The sequence below is a fragment of the Chrysemys picta genome, chromosome 1 (genome assembly GCF_011386835.1).
Source record: "Chrysemys picta bellii isolate R12L10 chromosome 1, ASM1138683v2, whole genome shotgun sequence".
In the NCBI taxonomy this organism is placed as follows: Eukaryota; Metazoa; Chordata; order Testudines; family Emydidae; genus Chrysemys; species Chrysemys picta.
Window position 1 is genome coordinate 277,292,483 of NC_088791.1, and position 23,403 is coordinate 277,315,885.

The 23,403-nt window shown below is 43.3% G+C and overlaps 1 protein-coding gene across 5 annotated transcripts in view; it reads right to left on the reverse strand.

Annotated features, from left to right (window-relative positions):
- Positions 1–1,431: 1,431 nt before the first annotated feature.
- BORA (BORA aurora kinase A activator) overlaps positions 1,432–23,403 on the reverse strand; it is a 55,294-nt gene continuing 33,322 nt past the window's right edge. For 3 of the 5 annotated variants that reach the window (XM_005306833.4, XM_042861705.2, XM_024109568.3), the window contains 5 exons: positions 23,003–23,156; positions 21,306–21,913; positions 20,271–20,402; positions 9,869–10,046; positions 1,432–3,288 (listed from right to left, as the gene is read on the reverse strand). In XM_005306833.4, the coding sequence (XP_005306890.2) occupies positions 3,230–3,288; positions 9,869–10,046; positions 20,271–20,402; positions 21,306–21,913; positions 23,003–23,156 (1,131 nt within the window). In that variant the 3' untranslated portion in view covers positions 1,432–3,229. The remainder of the gene's footprint in view (positions 3,289–9,868; positions 10,047–20,270; positions 20,403–21,305; positions 21,914–23,002; positions 23,157–23,403) is intronic. The other 2 variants (XM_008172920.4, XM_065581127.1) reach the window with 1 other exon arrangement.

The window sequence follows — 23,403 nt, forward strand, 5'->3', positions numbered from 1 at the left end:
CCTACTTCTTGTTCAGCCAATTGCTATGACAAACAAATTTGTTTACATTTACAGGAAATAATGTTGCCCTCTCCTTACTGACAATGTCACCAGAAAGTGAGACCAGGTAGTTCGCATGACACTTTTGTAGCCGGCATTGCAAAATGTTTACTTGTCAGATATGCTAAACATTTGTCTGTCCCTTCATGCTTCAGCCACTGCTCCAAAGGATATGCTTCCATGCTGATGACACTTGTTTAAAAAAAAAAAATGCATTAATTAAATTTGTGACTGAATCCTTGGAGGAGAATTGTATGTCTCCTCCTCTGTTTTATCCCCATTCTGCCATATATTTCACGTTACAGCAATCTCTGATGAGGACCCAGCACATGTTGTTCGTTTTAAGAACACTTTTAATGCAGATTTGACAAAACACAAAGAAGGTACCAATGTGAGATTTCTAAAGATAGCTACAGTACTTGACCCAAGGGTTTAAGAATCTGGAGTGCCTTCCAAAATCTGAGAGGGATGAGGTGTGGAGCGTGCTTTCAGAAGTCTTAAAAGAGCAACACTCTGATGCGGAAACTACAGAACCCAAACCACCAAAACAGAAAATCAACCTTCTGCTGGTGGCATCTGACTCAGATGATGAAAATGAACATGCGTTGGGCCGCACTGCTCTGGATCATTATCGAACAGAACCCGTCATCAGTATGGATGCATGGCCTCGGGAATGGTGGTTGAAGCATGAAGGGACATATGAATCTTTAGTGCATCTGGAATGTAAATATCTTCCACCACTGGCTACAACAGTGTCATGCGAATGGCTGTTCTCACTTTTAGGTGACATTGTAAACAAGCGGGCAGCATTATCTCCTGCAAATGTAAACAAACTTGTTTGTCTGAGCAATTGGCTGAACAAGAAGTAGGACTGAGTGGACTTGTAGGCTCTAAAGTTTCATATGGTTTCATTTTTGAATACATTTTTTTTTGTACATAACTCTACAGTTGTAAGTTCATCTTTCACAACAGAGAGATTGCATTACAGTACTTGTATGAGGTAAACTGAAAAAGACTATTTCCTTTGTTTTTTACTGTGTAAGTATTTGTAATCAAAAATAAATATAAAGTGAGCACTGAACACTTTGTATTCTCTGTTGTGACTGAAATCAATATATTTGAAAATGTAGAAAACATCCACAAATATTTAAATAAATGGTATTCTATTATTGATTAATCATGTGATTAATCTTTTTAATCCGCAATTAATCATGATTACTTTTTTTTAAATCGCTTCACAGCCCTAATCAGCAGCACCTTCAACATCAGACTTACATTACAATAAAATCAGCTTTAGTCCAACTGGTTTCCTGCCCCACTTGAAAGAAGTATCTTAACGTCCTTAGTCTGGCATGATACTAAAAACAAAACTATCCAAAACAATCTAGGGTGTGAGGGAGAAACAATCAGTCTTTATTACATTAAATCACTTAAAATTATACAATAATTTTCAATATAAAAACCCTTGTTAAAACAATTTAAATCGTTTTCTTTAAATGTAAACAGTGACCATTTTGTGCAATATGTGCCAACTGATGAATTAAGTAAAACTAGATAAATGTGATGGTCAAAAGGGCACTGTAGTTCATTAGTACAGTAGGTTTTCGAAACATAATTAAAAATATTTGTTTTTCTTAAGTCAAAATAAATAGTTGGTTGCTTCTTGGCACAATCTGAAGAAAGAAAAGAGGATAGACAAAACATACAAAAACTTTTATACAATTCACTATTTTCACATTCATCCAGTTGTGCTATTCATTTTTTGCCTTACCTATTAAAAAGCTTATTTTACACAGGGAGCAATTAAACAATTTTAGTGATTACTTTATTATTTGTGACTAATTTGAAAACTCTGATCATTGAACATGCAGCTCTGAAGAATCCAACTAAATTTAATTTTAAAAATGATAAAACCACATTTAATCTCACATTTCCACCAGAAGAGTCCAGAAGTTCCACTGATACTACAGGGATCATTTTCATTTCTGGTACAGGGCAAATGCTTTGAAAAAATATATTGTCTCAGAAATACTTGTATTGGTCTACCAATGTGCTTCTAGCTTAATCAGGTCACAAGATCCAACCTTACATTCACATAAAATTCTGATTACCATATTGCTTTCCCTCTTCTTCCCCCACCTTACATTGGCAGAATATTAGCAATCAATCATAAAAAAATAAAATCCTAAACATTCCTTATACCCTCTGGAAGTCTGAAATCCTTGCTTTCAAATGGCATAAAGCATTAAATTATCTGTTTTGCAAGATAGTGGCTACTAAAATCATGCCAATACAAGCAGGAAGCAGAAAAGGGGAAGAAGGATGACTAATTTTTTTTCATTTCTGATCTCATGACATGCCAGAGAACAGAATTAAAAAGCAACATGTTCAGTTTCTAATGGTATAAAGTTATTTTTATAGCCCTGATGGTTTGTGAGATCAAACTTAAGTATACTGTTCAGGACATACATGCACTGTAAATTTTTAATCCCTGTATTATTCAAGTGGACTTAAAACACATAATACAGAAACACTGTGCCAAACCTAGTTGCAGTTGATAGTTATATCTCCTATTTCAAGGGTTTATCATCACAATTAAATAGTGAAGTGTGACTTATCCTCCTTGGCATAGAGACTATGGCAGGGACCAACCTTTATTTATGCCAAGAACCTTAAACTGACAGGTAAAAAAAAGGACAAAGTTTAAAAATGTAAAAAAAAAATCCCATAAGAAAAAAAAGCACCTCAGAAAAGTATGTTAATTAGTTGATTACACATTTTAAACGAATCACAAACTTAGATTATTTTTGCAATACTTAAGTTTGAAGAAACAGAAAATTAATAATATTTTATTAGTGATATAGAAGTCTCCCTGTTAATTTCAATGTACATTTTTTCCAGAGTGGTCATTGCTGAGGTAACGATAACAAACATACAGAGGTTTGTGATTTGACAAAATTTCACAAGCTATTTTCCGTTTCAAGTAACAATTCAGATGACTTGTTTTTTAAGTGCCATACAAATCCTTCTCACATTTTATCTTCAAAAGTGTTCAAAATGTAGTTCAAAATGTAATTGACACAGTTCCCTCCAAACTATAACACAACTGATTCCATTTGCAAAAGTCATATGTGCCAAAGGCTACTTGTCAGCCTTGGTCTAATCACTTTGATAGAGGCATTTCTGCAGGTTATTGCATAGAATGACAGGCAGACTCTCCATCCAAGATCTTGGGACTGTTTGTCCTTACTATAAAAGAAAAAAAAAAAAAAACTTAATTGGAAGAATTTAATAATGGGACAAACATTCATTATACAGCTTCTAAGATTAAGTTATCCACAAAGGTAGAGTGCCAAGTTCTAATATCTTTGTCTCCAACTGCCAGGCTAGTGAGTAATTCAATGTATTGTTTTTTCAGGTTTTTAAGTCCAGTGTTTTTTGTAAACTTGGCTAGTCAAACTGACATGTTATCTTTGCCAGTTTGCACCCCTAACTTAAACAAATCCAGCAATAGCAAAATTAAGGATATATAACACTGGTCTACAATTTTTACCTCTGAAGCAGACGACTTCTCAAAATGTGCTATTTATTATGTATTTTGATGTGCTGAATTCAAATATGACAATTAAAACAACTGATTAGCTACTGTTTCTAAGATATTTAAGTTTTTACATTTTATGTCTATGTATATTGTGTAGATAGTAGAGTTTTAATCATAAATTGTAAACCTAGGTCTTTTCATGTGTTTATGGTTGCTCTACATGATAATATTTCACCTGTCCTGTTTACATAACACTTTAAAAATCAGCAAAAGGGTTATATAAATACAATTTATTATGAAACAAAAGGCAAAAAACTATTCTGTACATAGTTTAGTCCTATTCAGTGTCTACTCGGCGCTTCTTGGCTCGTCTCTTGTATTCATTAAATGGAGCATCTCTTGTCACTGTCCAGCAATAGTCTGCAAGCATTGATGGGCTCCATTTGCGCTGATAGCGTTTCTCCATTGTTGCAATGTCCTGGTGAAATCGCTCGCCGTGCTAGTCGCTCACTGCTCCGCAGTTCGGTGGAAAAAAATCTAGACGAGAGTGCAAAAAATGCATCTTTAGTGACATGTTGCAACCAAGGCTTTTGTATGCCTTGAGGAGGTTTTCCACCAACAACCTGTAGTTGTCTGCCTTGTTGTTTCCGAGAAAATTTATTGCCACTAACTGGAAGGCTTTCCATGCCGTCTTTTCCTTGCCACGCAGTGCATGGTCAAATGCATCATCTCGAAGAAGTTCACGAATCTGAGGACCAGCAAAGACACCTTCCTTTACCTTAGCTTCACTTAACCTTGGAAATTTTCCATGGAGATACTTGAAAGCTGCTTGTGTTTTGTCAATGGCCTTGACAAAGTTCTTCATCAGACCCAGCTTGATGTGTAAGGGTGGTAACAAAATCTTCCTTGATTCAACAAGTGGTGGATGCTGAACACTTTTCCTCCCAGGCTCCAATGACTGTCAGAGTGGCCAATCTTTCTTGATGTAGTGGGAATCTCTTGCACGACTATCCCATTCGCAGAGAAAACAGCAGTACTTTGTGTATCCAGTCTGCAGACCAAGCAAGAGAGCAACAACCTTCAAATCGCCATGAAGCTGCCACTGATGTTGGTCATAGTTTATGCACCTCAAATGTTGTCATAGGTTTCCTTCATATGGACTGCATGATCAACTGGAATTGATGGCAAAACATTGCCATTATGCAGTAAAACAGCTTTAAGACTCGTCTTCGATGAATCACTTAACAGTCTCCATTCATCTGGATCGTGAACGATGTTGAGGGCTGCCATCACACCATCGATGTTGTTGCAGGCTACAAGATCACCTTCCATGAAGAAGAATGGGACAAGATCCTTTTGACGGTCACGGAACATGGAAACCCTAACATCACCTGCCAGGAGATTCCACTGCTGTAGTCTGGAGCCCAACAGCTCTGCCTTACTCTTGGGTAGTTCCAAATCCCTGACAAGGTCATTCAGTTCACCTTGTGTTATGAGGTGTGGTTCAGAGGAGGAGGATGAGAGAAAATGTGGGTCCTGTGACTTGATGGTTCAGGACCAGAAGTTTCATCCTCTTCCTCGTCTGACTCAAGTGAGAATGATTCTGGTGCATCAGGAACCGGCAGTCCTTCTCCGTGGGGTACTGGGCGTACAGCTGATGGAATGTTTGGATAATGCACAGTCCACTTTTTCTTCTTTGACACACCTTTCCCAACCGGAGGCACCATGCAGAAGTAACAATTGCTGGTATGATCTGTTGGCTCTCTCCAAATCATTGGCACTGCAAAAAGCACAGATTTCCTTTTCCTGTTCAATCACTGGTGAAGATTTGTTGCACAAGTGTTGCAGCATATGTGTGGGGCCCACCTCTTGTCCTGATCTCCAATTTTGCAGCCAAAATAAAGGTGATAGGCGTTCTTAACCATAGTGGTTATACTGCGCTTTTGTGATGCAAAAGTCACTTCACCACAAACATAGCAGAAGTTATCTGCACTGTTCACACAAGTACGAGGCATCTCTGCTCACTTTGGCTAAACAGAAATGTGTCCCTTTGCAAAATCAAACACTGACAAATAAGAGAGCACGACACTATGATTTCTAGAGCTGATATAGGGCAATTTGTTCAGCAGAGTGATGTAAGCTTCGTTATGATTGCATCATCCATGACTTCTAGGAATAACATGATGCAATTCATATCATGTATGACGCAATACCAGCTTCAGATTGCATCATTCATTGTCAGCCTAAAAAGCAAGTACTGTCCAAACCCAGTCATAGATTTATTCATAGATCCAGTCAAAGATGTATTTTAGTCATTTCTGGTTTAAATTGAGATCCCTTCCCTTTATAACTCACTTATCCTTCACCATTCCCAAGTCAAGGGTCGTATATACTGACCCAATAGCATATCTTGAAAACTAGAGCCAAACAACAATTTTAAGCATCATTTTCGTTCGCAGTGACCCAGAATTAGTAAAGTTTGACTGCATTTATTTCAGAAGCATTTTGGCTGTAGAGCAGTGTAATTTAGTGCTTTTTCTGTTGAATATCTATTTTCAGTGTTGAAAAATCATTCCAGCTTTGCTAGAAAAAATATATTTTGAGAAATATTCTCTCGAGTCCCTCCACATTTTCTCATTTAGGGTTTGACCTATACAGTGATGGACCACTGTTCATTTTCCTGAATCAGACTTTCCTTAGTCAGTCTTGATTTTTTCCCCGATACAGTATGACTACAGCAACTTTTTATGTAGCATCTTTCATGCAAACTGTATCTCCAAGGGTTTTTCAGAGTAAAATTAAAAAGCACAAAGTAGAGGCAAAATAGAAGAGAATTGAGGCAGATATGGGAAGACCGTTCAAAATATCAGAAATTGTAAAGGAAGTACCAGCATGTAGATATTATAGGGAAGGCCACAAGTCAGTGGTTGTAAGAAGATGGTGTAAGAAAATACTGTATCTGAGTGGTTAGGGCAAGTCCAGGGGAACTTTTTAAAAACAAACTTCTCTTTGTATTGAAACTGATGAGGAGCTAGTTAAGTTGATTGAGATGGAGAGGATTTATTTCTTAGAACAGACAGGTAGTTATTCTGCAAATACGATAGTCCACAGAGGTGGGATTTGGGAATTACCACTAAAAAGGAAACTGAAAAAGTGAATTACTAGATAAGAATGTCAGTGTATATGGAAGTGAGAATATGAGCAATATTGCAGAGGGGTTGACAAGCCAATCTATGAACCTAGGAAAATGCGAGAAGAGGAGCAAGAAAATTAAGATCATAAATTATATTCTGAGGACAGTGAAGAAAAATGGAATAGATGAAGTTGGTAAAAAAAAAAATGAATATGGGAAAAGATCCTTGTGGAACTCCATAAAGGAGAGGCTTTTGTGTGTAGAGGAAATATCAACAGGGACAGAAAACAGATCAAGCAAGAATGCAACTAGACACCTGCACAGCTATTGAAGTTGGGCAGGAGAATGGAGTAGTTCAGTTTCAAATACTCTGCAGATTTCAAGGAGAAGAAGGAAGGAGAGAGTACCAGCAACAACAGAAAAGACCTAGTTAACTAGGAAGAAAAGAGTGGCTTCTGTAGAGTGGCCAAAAATAAAACTAATTTTCATATTGAAACTTCTACTGAAAAGTGTTTAAGCAGTGAGGTTAGAAACTGAAGATAAAATTGGTCACTCTGTACTCTCAAGAACTGGTAAAAGTAAAAGGAGTGGTTGACAATAGTCTACTAGAGTGGGCAGATGACAGACAAGGGCAGGGGATAAGGAGGTAAAGTTTTTGGTAAAGAACTAGGTATCAAGTCCCAGAGGAGTCCCTCACTGCTACTTCTGTGCTTAAATCCACTGGACCACACTCAAAAGAGAAGTTTTTCTTTTGCAGATTCAGGAAAAGATTATGAGGGAAGTGTGAGCTAGTTATGGAGAGCACAATGAATAAATAAGGGTTACCAACACTGTAGTTATGGAAGTAGAACTATATTGTGTGCTTCACACCCCCATCTGGCAATTTCACAGCAGATATTTTGATGCAACATGCACTCCACCCCCCCACCCCCCTTGAGATGTTAACTGAACATTTGAGGGTCCTTATCTGGAAGAAATATTGGTGGATGAAAACTAGAGGCGCTGATCAGGACAAATTTGTTCATGGGCAACGTCTAGGTTACATGTATACTAAATGGCTATGTTGCAAAATCTGTAATCTACTTTTTGCTTTATTTAGAGAACAGTGAATATACAGAGACTGTAGAATACAATATCACCCCCTGAATATCGTCCAATAGCTCAAACTGGTTTCCTGTGAATTAGGGCTGTCAAGCAATTTAAAAAATTAATCGTGATTAATCACACAGTTAAACAATAGAATAACATTTATTTAAATATTTTTGGATGTTTTCTACATTTTCAAATGTATTGATTTCAATTACAACACAGAATACAAAGTGTATAGTGCTCACTTTATATTTATTTTTGATTACAAGTATTTGCTCTATAAAAAAACAAAAGAAACAGTATTAGGTGAATTTAAAAATACAAATACTGTAGTGCAATCTCTATCATGAAAGTTGAACCTACAAATGTAGAATTATGTACAGAAAATAACTGCATTTAAAAATAAAACTATATTTGTTTACATTTGCAGGAGATAATGCTGCCCGCTTCTTGTTTACAATGTCACCTGAAAATGAGAATAGGCGTTCTCGTGGCACTGTTGTAGCCAGTGTGGCAAGATATTTATGTGCCAGATGCGCTAAAGATTCAGCTGTCCCTTCATGCTTCAACCACCATTCCAGCGGATATACATCCATGCTGATGATAGGTTCTGCTTGATAATGATCCAGAGCAGTGCAGCCCAACGCATGTTCATTTTTATTATCTGAGTCAGATGCCACCAGCAGAAGGTTGATTTTCTGTTTTGGTGGTTTGGGTTCTGTAGTTTCTGCATCAGAGTGTTGCTCTTTTAAGACTTTTGAAAGCACGCTCCACACCTCATCCCTCTCAGATTTTGGAAGGCACTCCAGATTCTTAAACCTTGTGTCGAGTGCTGTAGCGATCTTTCGAAATCTCACATTGGTACCTTCTTTGTGTTTTGTCAAATCTGTAGTGAAAGTGTTCTTAAAATGAACATGTGCTGGGTCATCATCCGAGACTGCTATAACATGAAATATATAGCAGAATGCGGGTAAAACGGAACAGGGGATATAAAATTCTCCCCCAAGGAGTTCAGTCACAAATTTAATTAACACATTATTTATTTATTTATTTATTTTAAAAGAGTGTCATCAGCATGGAAGCATATCCTCTGGAACTGTGGCCGAAGCACGTAAATATCTTGCAATGCCGGCTACAAAAGTGCCATGCAAATACCTCTTCTCACTTTCTGTTGACATTGTAAATAAGAAGAGGGCAGCACTATCTCCTGTAAATGTAAACAAACTTCTTTGTCTTCATGATTGGCTGAACAAGAAGTAGGACTGAGTGGACTTGTGGGTTCTGAAGTTTTACATTGTTTTGTTTTTGAGTGCAGTTATGTAACAATAAAAGTCTACACTTGTAAATTGCACTTTCACGACACAGAGATTGCACTACAGTACTTGTATGAGGAACTGAAAAATTGTATTTCTTTTGTTTATCTTTCACAGTGCAAATATTTGTAATCAAGAATAATATACACTTTGATTTCAATTACAACACAGAATGCAATATACATATAAAAATGTAGAAAAACATCCAAAATATTTAATAAATTTCAATCGGTAGTCTATTGTTTAACAGTGCGATTAATCGCGATTAATTTTTTTGATTTATTTGCGTGAGTTAACTGCGATTAATCAACAGCCCTAATGTGACTGTTGTCCAGTGTCCATAAATGGAAACAGTTTAAGAAACTCCTAAAAATTCACCCATTCTAAGGTTGCTAATATGCCGAGTGTATTTCTATTGAAGCTAGTACAGCTAAGATTTTGGAACAATTTGCCATTTCTAGAAAGCTGCCACTAGTGTTCACAGAAACAGCTCAAAAGAAAAAATGCTATCAATTTTTGTTGCAAGTCCAGCTCACAGCCTCCCTAATTTTCCATGTCCAGTGGATGTGGTTAGGAGAACCTGTATAGATTGCTGCTTCCCAGCTCCCTATAATACATATCAAACAAGCAGCAAGGCAGCAGTTTGGTCGGCTGCCTGAGCTCAGTTGTAGTATTACTGTGCTCATCATACAAGGTAACTATTAACAAGTACTAGCCAATAGCATTTTAAGTCCTCCATAAAAATCCACATACCATTTTTGTGAAATCCCTGAATCTGATGTTCGTTGGTATGTTTCCAAGTAGAAAAGTTGCAAGTTGCATTTTGACTGAATAATGTATTGTATGTTTTTACTTTATGGAAACATGGTTGAATCTCTGGAGACGTTGCTCTCAACAGCTGATTGTCTTTACGGTTTAAAACAGGAAACTCCTAGGTTTGTAAACAAATTTCTTTTAATATCATTCTTTCAAAAATCCTCATTTCAATAAGTTAACAATTCGGACCTCATTTCATTTGAATCAGTCCATGCTATACAGGGTGCTCATCTCAGGATATTATAGAAACAAGCGACAAAGAGTCCTGTGGCATCTTATAGACTAACAGACGTATTGGAGCATAAGCTTTCGTGGGTGAATACCCACTTCGTCAGATGCATGTGGGTATCCAATACGTCTGTTAGTCTATAAGGTGCCACAGGACTCTTTGTCACTTTTTACAGATCCAGACTAACACGGCTACCCCTCTGATACTATAGAAACAAGGTGATTGAGGTAATCTTTTATTGGACCAACTTCTGATGGTGAAAGAGTGCTTACGCAGATGCTGGAGAAGAACTCTGTGCAAGCTAGAAAGCTTGTCTCTTTCACCACCAGAAGTTGATCCAATAAAATATATATTATCTCAACCATCTTGTCTTCCTATTATAAAGGATCGTTTTGGGGGTTAAGTCACAGGAAGTTTCAGATCTCCAGTATGAAACAGTTTTAACTTCATCCCTTCCTGAAAATAAAAAAACAGAAATAAAAAACAGCTATTCCCCCTATAACTATGGTTCTTAGAGATGTTGTCCACTTCTGGTGCACATGCACCCTGTGTGAGTGAGATTGGATGCTTTTGGCCAGCAGTGTTCACTGGGGGAGAGGCATGCTCTGATTACTCTTGTGTGTCGTCATTTCCCCCTCCCCCCAAGGGCATAAAGGGCAGGGCAGAGCCAGCTGCTCCTCAGTCCCTGCACTGCACAACTCCAACAATGTCCTTGGTGCCAAGTTCATCAGTACTGAGAGAGTAAACATCAGTACTACAGATTTGGTATTGGGCATGGCTTGAATTTTTTCATAGGCTGGTACCATTGGTCATGTACCATGTTCTCCAGGGTGTCATCTGGACTCATTCTGGGCTGAGCCACCCCTTGTGGGAGTGAAGTGAGATTTTTGCTTCTTCCAGTTAGGGCCTGAGGAAGACAATCTGCACTTCTGCTCCCTGGAGGAACAGTGTTCTTCCCTACCCATAAGATTGAGGAGAACTTGGCTACCTTGCCCGTCTCTGCAGCTGGGGACATCTTGGAGAAAGAGCCTGGGAACTCAACCTTGAGCCAACTGACATAATCAGTTCAGGTACAGGGAGGTCCTTTCTGCACTGATCTAAAGCAGGCTTCATAAAATAATCTAAAAGTAGAAGTTTGAGACGAGCCCCTGGAGCCTTCCATGTCCTTTTTGAAAAAGAATGACATAATTTCTCTGGAATATGCCCTTCCCAGAAGGGAAAAAAGGCACCTTGAGTGACCATTGTGAAAGAACACACCTATCTCACATGAAGGGCAGTTTTTGAAGCCAGGAGACTTTAGGTATGTCTATATCTTGAGCTGGTTGTGTGATTTCCAACTTGCATAGACATACTTGTGCTAGCTCCTATCAACCTACCACACAACATAATAATGTAGCCAGGGTAGCAGCAGCACAGGCTAGCCATGCCAAATATTAACCCACCTGAACCCTGTGTATACATATTCAACACAGTTAACCTACGCTGCCACTTGCTGCTGTCCATGCTTCCCTACTCTCTTTAGCATGCTAGCTACACACGCTGGGAATCACACCCCCAGCTCCAAGTGTAGATATAGCCTTTGGTTCAGGCATAGAGGAAAAAATTCCTAACACTAACAGAAGTTTGGGGGTGTTTTTGCCAACAGATGTACCAACCCTATACACACTAATAGCAACTAATTTAACACCTAACTAACAATACAAAGATGTGTTTATTTGCTTCATAAAGCACCTAGTGATGCAGACACTGCAGGGTTCTGTCTCACAGCCATGGATAGTAAGAAAGAACTGAAGGGCAGTTCGACCCACTCTGACTTTGGGTGGGATGTGTGAGGGCACTGAAGGTGTAGACACAGCCCCAACAGACACTGCTGTGCAAAATAATCTGATTTCATGCACACAGGGCATAGGTGTACCAAGAGTGGAATACATACAAACATTTGAAGAAAAGACGGTTACTCACCGTTGTAACTGTTGTTCTTCGAGATGTGTTGCTCATATCCATTCCAATCAGGTGTGCGCGCGCCGCGTGCACGATCGTCGGAGAATTTTCTACCCTAGCAACACCCGGCGGGTCGGCTGTGGAGCCCCCTAGAGTGGCGCCTTCATGGCGCTGGATATATACCCCAGCCGACCCGGCGCCCCCTCAGTTCCTTCTTGCCGGCTACTCCGACAGTGGGGAAGGGGGGCGGGTTTTGGAATGGATATGAGCAACACATCTCGAAGAACAACAGTTACAACGGTGAGTAACCGTCTTTTCTTCTTCGAGTGCTTGCTCATATCGATTCCAATCAGGTGACTCCCAAGCCTTACCTAGGTGGAGGGGTCGGAGTGAGACATTGCTGTGTGCAAAACCGCTGATCTGAATGCAGCATCGTCCCTGGACTGCTGTACCAGTGCGTAGTGAGCTGCAAATGTGTGGACTGATGACCAAACTGCAGCTCTACAAATGTCCTGGATCGGAACTTGAGCCAGGAAGGCAGTCGAGGAAGCTTGGGCCCTCGTTGAGTGAGCGGTGAGGTGCGGTGTTGAGACACCGGCCAGGTCATAGCAAGTCCGGATGCAAGACGTGATCCAGGAGGATAGGCGTTGTGAGGAGACCGGTAAGCCTTTCATTCGGTCGGCCACTGCAACGAAGAGTTGCGTTGTCTTTCTAAAGTGCCTTGTGCGGTCAATATAGAAAGCCAGGGCCCTGCGTACGTCCAAAGAATGCAAACGCTGGTCATGGCGAGTAGCATGTGGTTTAGGATGGAAGACTGGGAGAAATATATCCTGATTCATGTGAAACGGAGAGACCACCTTAGGAAGAAAGGCAGGATGTGGACGAAGCTGCACTTTATCCTTATGGAAAACCGTGTAAGGGGCTCGGATGTAAGCGCCCTGAGTTCAGAAACGCGCCTTGCTGAGGTGATGGCTACAATGAAGGCTGTCTTCCAGGATAGGTACAGAAGTGAACAGGTGGCCAGTGGCTCGAATGGAGGCCCTGTGAGCTTGGAGAGAACCAGGTTGAGATCCCACGTCGGAACGGGCTGACGTTGTTGTGGGTACATCCGGTCTAAGCCCTTGAGGAATCTAACGACTATCGGGTTAGAGAATACCGAGGACGCGAGTTCCCCTGGGTGAAAGGCCGATATAGCAGCCAGGTGAACCCTAATTGAAGATATCGCCAAACCCTGCTGTTTTAGGGAGGAGATATTCCAATATGAGAGGAATAGGTGCCTGTAACGGGGACACGGCTCGTTGTTCACACCAACAGGAGAACCGCTTCCACTTGGCCAAGTACGTGGTCCGTGTTGAAGGCTTCCTACTGCTCAGCAGAATCTGTTGGACAGAGTGCGAGCATTACCGCTCTGCCTGGGTGAACCATGGAGCAACCACGCCGTGAGGTGGAGTGATTGTAGGTCGGGATGACGTAGTCGGCCGTGGTCCTGAGAGATGAGATCTGGACACAACGGAAGCGGGATCGGTGACTGAACCGAGAGCTCCAACAGTGTGGTGTACCAATGTTGCCTCGGCCACGCTGGAGCGACTAGAATTACTCGAGCCTGGTCTCTGCGTAGTTTGAGCAGCACCTTGTGGACCAGTGGAAATGGAGGGAAGGCGTAAAACAGGTGATCTTTCCAAGGAAGGAGAAACGCGTCCGATAGAGCCCGGAGCTCGCCCTTGTAGGGAGCAGAACGCGTGGCACTTCCTGTTGGCTCGAGATGCAAACAGGTCTACCTGGGGAAATCCCCACCTCTGGAAAACGGAATAGATGATGTCCGGACGAATAGACCACTCGTGCGTCTGAAAGGACCTGCTGAGTCGGTCCGCTAAAGTGTTCTGGACTCCAGGGAGGAACGATGCCGTGAGATGGATTGAGAGGGCGATGCAGAAGTCCCACAGGCGAATGGCCTCTTGGCATAGAATCGACGAACGTGCTCCTCCTTGCTTGTTGATGTAAAACATGGCCGTGGTGTTGTCGATGAGAACACACAGCGGCCACGTAGGAGATTGAGAAATGCCTGGCACGCCAGGCGCACCGCCATCAGTTCCCGAACCTTGATGTGCAGGGCTAGCTGGGGTGCAGTCCACAGGCCCTGGGTATGGTGTTCGTTGAGATGGGCACCCCAACCCAGAGATGAAGCGTCTGTGACCAGGTGCAGAGAGGGTTGTGGGGCGTGAAACGGCATCCCCTCGCAAACCACACTGATCTAGCCACCAGATGAGGGAGGTCAAGACCGAGTTCGGAACCGTGATCACCATGTTCAGGCTGTCCCGATATGGGCGGTATACCGATGACACCCAGGTCTGGAGTGGGCGAAGCCGAAGTCTGGCATGCCTGGTTACGTACGTGCAAGAAGCCATATGACCCAGCAGGGTGAGGCACGACCTCACCGTGGTAATTGGGAAGGCCCTGAGTCCTCGAATGAGGCTTGTGATGGTATGAAAACGATTGTCTGGTAGAATAGCTTGTGCACGTCCGGAGTCTAGGACTGCCCCAATAAATTCTATCCTCTGGGTAGGCTCTAGCGTGGATTTCTCTTTGTTGAGTAGAATGCCCAACGCGTGGAATGTGTGAACTATTATGTGTACGTGAGCTCGAACTTGCTCTCTGGTGCGACCGCGTACCAGCCAGTCGTCTAAATACGGGAACACCTGTACCCCTTGCCGACGAAGGTATGCCGCCACGACGGCCATACATTTTGTGAACACTCTTGGGGCTGAGGATAGGCCGAAGGGAAGGACTGCAAATTGGTAATGCACCTTGTTTACCACAAATGGTAGGAAGCGCCTATGAGGCGGGTAGATTGCTATATGGAAGTATGCGTCCTTCATGTCGAGGGCGGCGAACCAGTCTCCAGGATCCAGGGAAGGGATAATGGTCCCCAATGAGACCATGCGGAACTTCAACTTTACTACGAATTTGTTGAGTCCGCGTAAGTCTAAGATGGGTTGCAGACCCCCTTTGGACTTGGGAATCAGGAAGTAACGGGAATAAAATCCCCTGCCCCTTAATTCTAATGGAACCTCCTCTATGGCCCCCAAAGATAGGAGCGTAGAAACCTCCTGTATAAGGAGTTGCTTGTGAGAAGGGTCCCTGAAGAGGGACGGGGAGGGGGGGTGGGATGGGGGGGAAGAAGAAAACTGGAGAGCGTATCCCCTCTCCACCGTGCGAAGGACCCAACGGTCCGAGGTTATAAGGGACCAAGCACGGTGGAAATGGGAGAGGCGATCCCGAAAGGAGGGGGCTGGATCCTGGGAGATGACTGGGGCACCGTCCTCGACCGCACCTTCAAAAGTTCTGCCTAGGGCCTGAAGGTGGCCGAGGTGGCACCTGGTTCTGACCGGGTTGAGGGCCGGTCAACCTCCTCCTACCACCTCGCCCCCGCCTTCTGGCAGAGTCCTGTCTCGGACGAGGTGGGGGGGGGGGGTAGAACCGCTGAGGCTGAGGTCGAAATGGCCTGCGCTGGGGTCCCGGAACATGCATCCCTAGGGAGCTCATGATTGTTCTCAAGTCCTTGAGGCTCTGCAGACGAGAGTCCGTCTTGTCCGAGAACAATCCGTGTCCCTCAAAGGGTAAATCCTGCAGAGTTTGCTGCAGTTCCAGAGGCAAGCCCGAGACCTGGAGCCAGGAGATTCTCCGCATGGCGATACCTGAAGCCAGGGTTCTCGCAGCCGAGTCTGCTATGTCCAAGGAGGCCTGTAAGGAGGTCCGTGCCACCTTCTTACCCTCCTCCACTAAGGCCCCAAACTCTTCCCTGGAGTCTTGGGGAACCAATTCCTTGAACTTCCCCATAGAGTTCCAGGAATTAAAGTTATAGCGGCTCAGGAGCGCCTGCTGATTAGCCGCTCTAAGCTGTAGCCCCCCGGCTGAATAGACCTTACGCCCAAACAAATCGAAGCGCTTAGCGTCCTTCGATTTGGGCGCTGCGGCCTGCTGACCGTGGCGCTCCCTTGCATTCACCGACGACACCACCAGTGAACACGGCTGGGGATGAGTGTACAAGTACTCATAGTCCTTTGAGGGGACAAAGTACTTTCTTTCCACCCCTCTGGCTATGGGTGGAATAGAGGCAGGAGTTTGCCATATCGTAGTGGCGTTAGCCTGAATCGTACGGATCAGGGGCAACGCTACTCTGGATGGGGCATCCGCGGAGAGGATGTTCACAATGGGGTCCTGCACCTCCACTATCTCCTCTGCCTGTAGGTCCATATTACGTGCCACCCTACGTAATAGGTCCTGGTGTGCCCGGAGATCTATCGGGGGTGGACCTGTGCTCGTTGTGCCCGCCACCGCCTCATCTGGGGAAGATGAGGAAGATGCCTCAGGTGGCAAGGGATCTAAGGGCGGGTCATGGTCCAATGAGCCCTGGAGCGGAGCATCACCTGCCCCTGGGTCCAGGACGTCAGGTGGTGCGGGCACGGAAGCCTCCATGCCCCCTGGAGGAGGGCGAGAGATGGTGGACTCTGGGGCCCTTCGCTCAGAGTGCACCGAGCGAGAGGCTGATGGTGGTGGAGCCCCTTGTGCTTGGTGGTACGCCCACGGGGTCCAGAACGACTAGTGTGAAGGTCCCTGAGCGGGATCCTCCGCTACCTCCTGCCAGTGGCCCATGTCCGGCTCAGCGGCCTGCCCCTGAGGGGGGTATGCCGATCTCGATGCCCCATCGGAGGAACGGGACACTGATCTCGATGGCCATGGCGGTGCCGACCGCGCCGAGATGAGCTCCGGAAGATACGGTGCTGTTCGGTGCCAGTCTGGAGATGATCGGTCCCTATGCGGTGCCGGTGAGCGGTGCCGAGATCGGGATCGGTGCCGATGACCGCGTCGGTGCCGAGAGTCCGACCTGGACCTGGAAGGCGACCTCGAGTAGGCCCGGTGCCGGGAGCGGCCCCTCGACGTCGAGTGTCGCTCGTATCGGTGCCGGGAACTACGTCTCGAGTTCGAACGGTACCGACGATCATAACGGTGCCGGGACGTAGAACGGTGCCGCGACGATGATCTTAGCCGCGAGTACGACCGGTGCCGAGGTGATAGTCGGCGCCGGGACTGCGAGCGGCGTCGGGACCTGCTTTGTGACCTGGATCGGTGCCGTGGTTCCAGTCCTTGAGACGGAGGGCGCATCATGGCAGGTTTTCCCCTGGATTGCACCGGACGAGGAGCCAACGGTGCCGGTGGTTGGGGCGGTGCCGGCTCCGTGAGAGCAATCAAGTCTCTCGCCGTCGCGAAGGTCTCTGGGGTCGACAGGAGACACGGCTCTACCACTGACCGCGGTGGTGATCCCGTCCGCACCGGACTCAACGGCCTCGGAGCCGGAGTCGACGGTGCCGGAGGCACCTGCTTTTGGTGCTCCACCGGTGGACGCGGCTCTACCCCCGGCACCGGGGGGCCTGGCGTCTTCAGGACAGCAGTCTCCTGCGCCTTACGGGATTTCTTATGTCCCGGGGATAACGATCGGCGCCGAGGCACTTGCGGCGGGTGCGGTGCCGAAGGGGTCCGGTGCCGCGGAGGCTTGTCCGACTCCACCCGCGGTGCAGGGGCAGTCGGTGCCGCAGGGGCACTGCGCACCGAGGCGCTTGGCGCTGGGGCTTGACGCACCGATGGAGTGTCCGGGCTAAGTGCCACCTCCATGAGGAGTTGCTGAAGCCGAAAGTCCCGCTCCTTTTTGGTTCTCGGTCTGAAGGCCTTACAGATCTTACACTTATCTGTTTGATGGGACTCTCCCAGGCACTTCAGACACGAGTCGTGCGGATCACTTCTGGGCATAGGCTTAGCGCAGGACGCGCACTGCTTAAAGCCGGGAGCCTTGGGCATGAGCCCGGCTATGCGCCGGGGGAAAAAGGGGGAAGAACAACCCCCTTAATCCCCTTTAACTATCTACAACTATTAAAGGGTAAACTGAACAACTATCTAAAACTATATAACAACTACAACTACAACTATCTACAAAAACGGAATAAGCTAGGGAGAGTGGAGAACAGCTATGCCGCGCTCCACAGTTCCAACGACCGTCAGGGGCGGTAAGAAGGAACTGAGGGGGCGCCGGGTCGGCTGGGGTATATATCCAGCGCCATGAAGGCGCCACTCTAGGGGGCTCCACAGCCGACCCGCCGGGTGTTGCTAGGGTAGAAAATTCTCCGACGATCGTGCACACGGCGCGCGCACACCTGATTGGAATCGATATGAGCAAGCACTCGAAGAAGAACTGAATAATTCCCCTTTGTTTTAGTCTTGTATATCCCCTTTCACTATTCTCAGAAACTGTATTAGGTGTTTGTTGCTTTCCCTTGCCTCTGTACAATAAGATCCACAAGTGGAAGTAGAGATCTCAAGTTGAAAAATTATCTTAAAGACATTCCTCAGCGTATTGAATCAAGTCAATACCATGGAACTTTTAAGATATCCAGGGATGGCATTTTGTTCATTTGTAGTCTCACCAATGCTTTTGCCAAAGAACATTGAGCGAAGTTCTCCCCAAGCCCCCAGTGCCTTTTACTCCTGATGGAATTCTGCGCACCTGCACGGGCAGAGAATTCTTATGGTCATTAGATATCTGTCTCCCCACGCAGAAAAATGCAGAAGAAATATGCGGGGGACATGTGCCTCTTCCTGGACAGCCCAGGCGGCGCGTCTGTTCCAGCACACCTGGAGCAGCCATCAGAGATGCAAATCACTGTGGGGGTGGGGCAGGGCATGCGTGCCTGCCTGGGAGACATTACTCACCGTCAGGGGACAGGGCGGGACGGGGCTGGGCATGCATGTGTGTGAACAAGCGAGAGAGACTTGCTACAGTGTAGCTTGCCGGGCATGGAGAAGTAGAGCTTCAGGTTGTTAGGCATAAGGCAGGCTCTGTCCCCTGAGACAGAAATGTAGTAGCCTGCCTGCCTATTTTCCTTCGCTGCAAGGAAGCAACCAGCTGTTTTGCCAGGGTTAGAAACGCAATCAGCCAGTGCTATCCCTTTAATTGCATGGAGGCTCATTTTATAACAGGGATTGAATTGAAACAAAATTCAGTCAGTTTTTGCTTGAGATGGGATAAGGTGTGGAAGAATAAGAGTCTGTTCTGTGCATTCCTTCAAAACTGTTTCAATGTTTGAAATAAAAGATTAACAATGTGTTTTTTTCACATTTAGAACAATGTTGCTATCGATAGTTAATTCATCTTATTCTCTGAGGCAGAAGTGTAGCAGCCTGCCTGCACAGTAACATGGTTAATGTTACTATTGTTAACTAACTGTTCCCATTCTCAGCCAATTCCCCCAGGAGCATAACACATGTAAAAGTGTAAAGGGGCCTTTACATTGCCAGAGTGATGTAAAGGAGCCTTGTTATAAATGACTGTAAGGGAATCATCAGCTAGGAGGTGTATGTGCTTTCTCACTTTATGGGGTTAGATTACAGCTCAGGATTTATTTTACTTACCCATTAAATAATAAATTAAAAAAAAAATAGAAAAAAGAAAAAGGACTGAGGGCAAATAAAACCATTTATCAAGAAATCACTAAAAAGTCAGGACAATCAGAACCAAGCACTTCCCAGAGTACCCAGCCAGGTCCAGATGAACAAATATCCCTTTTGCCCTTTAATAACTTCTTTTGCATGACATGAATGGCCTTTACATCATGCATCAAAAACAAGTTCTCATGCTTGAGAATTCCCTACAAAACTGCACGTGGACGGGGACAAATTATTTTGCACATCCTGCAATGTTGTTCTCAAGCATGACTGATTGACTGTAATTGTGGATCATTTTGCATTAAAAAAAAAAAAAAACCCACATTATTTTGACCAATAAAATATGAGAATTTTAAAATGTTGTGTGCAGAATTTTTTTTTTGGCACAGAATTTTTCATTTTTTGGAATTCCTCCAGGAGTATCCTTTGCCGTCATCAGAACACATGAATTTTAAAATTAGGATTTTCAGTATATTTTCCTTTATTTTATAGATCTTTTTAATCTAATACTTGACACTAAGGCCAAATAAATTTGCCGTCTTCAAGTTCCCACAAGTTCTTAGAAACAATTTGTCAAATCCCTGACCTAGCAGGGAGTGGTGTGAAGGAAGGCTGGGAGGAAACAAGGAATGGATATTGGAAATGGAAAAACGTATCATTCTATGCATTTCCTACCTTCGTTTTGGAAAGCTGAGATTTGTTCTGAGCCTCATAAGAATGTACATTATTGTCTCTGCAATTGTTCTCAGCCCCAACTGTATCCATAATGCTGCTTCCACATGTCTGTGTATTATAGCCACTGTCCACCTAGGAACAAAGCCAGGAATTAATATCCTATGTACTCTGTTCCAGATAAGCTCCCCTATTTCTTATGCATTACTTAATTTAATTTACATTTCTATGGCACATACTTTATAAATACAATATGAAAGGATTATGAAGTTAATCTATCTTACACGCTATACATATCAGTGATGAAAATATGAACCATTGAAATACAGCCACATCTAAAGGTGATATCTGGCAATTATTTAACAATGCATGTTGAGAGTCACTTCTGTCCTAAACTATTCAGTATCTGATAGAAACTTCAGGGAAAGTCCAATAGGCAAATTGGAAATACTTGTGTGTTAAAGTACATGCCCGTTGGACAATTAATGGTCACAACTCAGAACTTTTTCAAATATTAAGGCATCAGCATCTTCAACAGGACAGTTCCTACTACTATCATCATAGCTTCTTCACTATCTTCAGAAACCAGGACTTCTTTGGAGACCTCCTATCCAAGGTGATATGGCTAGATGTGTGTGACTTGCATATTTTACAAGACAAGACAACTGCAGGCTTAAATAAAATTGAAAATCTATTTGTGACTTAAAAAGCAAAAGGCTGCATTATGGAATAACTTAGTTAACTGCAGCAGATTCATTAGAAACAAGAGAAGATGGTAAATTGGTCAACCAGAATCAAAGTAGTTTGGGATTAATCCAAATTTACTACTGTGGTAGCTTAAGAAATATTTCCTTGAATTGCTATGTTGCCAGTCATATGGAAAAAGCTTTGTCACACAATTCAGTGTTTACACCCCATCAGATAAGAGGTGACAGAAAGTATATCCAGAATGGTAGATGGACAAATGTGAAAATTGAGAGATTAAACTTGTAGTATACTTTATTTACTAAATTATTTAAATAAAACAAAAACTCTTACCTGAATACTACTGCTGTCACAAGGAATTACACTGCTTTCTGCAAGAGGTGATATGCACATGTGAGAGCTTTCAATACTGAAAGTAATTCCTGTCATGAAGCTGGTCATTGGCATACTGCTATTACCAACACATTCCTTAACCCAAGTGTTCTCATCTGACACCTCAACTGAATCAACCATATCAACAGTATTATTTTCTTTTAAACCTTCTATATCCTGCAGCGATGCCAGTCCTTGTTCACAAGCTTCAGAGTGATCTGGTGAAATAGATACAGTCGCCACAACTAAATGTGTACCATGTGCAAAAGTATCAGCATCCTGCTGCTGTAAATTTACTCCAGTGTCCATCTGTGGTAACTGAACTTCTGCAGGTAGGGCATTCTCTTTGTCATCTGCCTCTTCGTTGTGATTTTCAAGGGTAAATGGTATCCTAATGAGGGAAGTTTGATACTGTGCAGTCCCTTTGCATGCTCCAAGTCTCATAGGAGAGCAATTTTTAATTGGAGAACAGCCATCTATATAAGGACTTCTAGTACTTGGGGGTGTCATTCTGTTTGAGACTGGCGCAGAAGGAACATCGGGAGAACGAAAAGTCAACTTCCTTTGTTCTGTCCATAGTAAAAACAGAATAATTCAATTCATTAGATATCAGATGGAGGAAAAGCTAACAGACTGAATCCTAGGACCAAAAGTCACTAGAACAATTACAGCCACACTAGGTGGTGATTCCCTTGAGTATCATCTCCTGGCAGTAAAGGCATTTGATACAACTATTTTTAAAGGTTCTACTTGTTACACACACATTTAGCCATCGTACTTTCAAATTTTAATCCTGCTTACCTAAAGATTTCCTTTCTCTGACGGGTCTGCTACAGCAGAGACCAGGTTTTCAAATGGCAGTACCAAATTGTGTCAAAATGACCAGTCCTTACCCCAAAATGCTTCCAGTCCAATAATCTAATATTCATACTAGGCAAGTACTGTAGATTTCTTAGAACACATTAGTTCTACAGAAGCTTTTTGAGGGTGAAAATTATCAGAACTTTATACAATCAGGCACAGAGTGGAAAGTAGCTATTCAGTCTTTATACATAACTTTGCCGAAGTATCTCATAGCAGGTTCTGACTGAATCAGCTATGCAAATAGACTAAGCTTTTACAGAACACAGACTACCAATACTGCAAAATTGCAACAAATTATGGAGTCTGATATGGATAAGCATCCACTAGGTTTCTAAACTAGTGAATTCGTTTAATCTCAACTTAATCTAGTTATGGGGATCAGGGCTCAAATGTAAGACACCCTATCAAAACAGTTTTTCCTACTACTTCCACCTGAACTTTTTAAATTAAAATTACAATTCTGACTGCTTATCTTATTTTTGATACATAACTTATTTTTGAAACAAAACCCTCCTCCTCAGATCATATTGCTCCCCTTTATCTTATTTCATACATGTATGAGTTTTCATGATTCCTTTTCCCACTAATTTATTTTTTGCACTTTAAGTAATTATGTTCAAGTAAACATTTTATACGTTTACATTGACGACACTTTACTGTTAAACATTCCATGTGCCATTTTAGATGAGACCACTGGACTATCAAGCCAAGTACCTGCCTCTAGATGGATCAGTTTTTCATCACAAGAAATACAAGCTGCATGAAAGGAGACTGTATATACAGTCAAACCATACCTGACAATGGTGTCTTTCTTATCTGAAAAGCAATTGGAGAAAAAGTAGGGGAAGCGATATTTGCAGGGGACCTCTCTGGAAACGTGGGACTGGTAATGCTTCCCAGACTGTATGCCCTTGTACCTCCCTGAATAGGACTGGAGGAAAACTGACCCTTTAACAAAAAAGAGTAAGAGTTAGCTTTTACACAATATAAATGTATAGACTGATATACAAATTTGTAGACTTGAAAGTACAGTGCTACTGGGAAAATAATTCTATTTCTGCTTCACTGACGCTCTCAATCAAGCATTTCACTGCTTGAATAGTCCATTTGAAATTCTCCAATTGGATTTTATGATGCCTCATAAGAATTCCAATGCTTCCAAAGAAGAGTACTAATTAAGACTATGTTATCAATC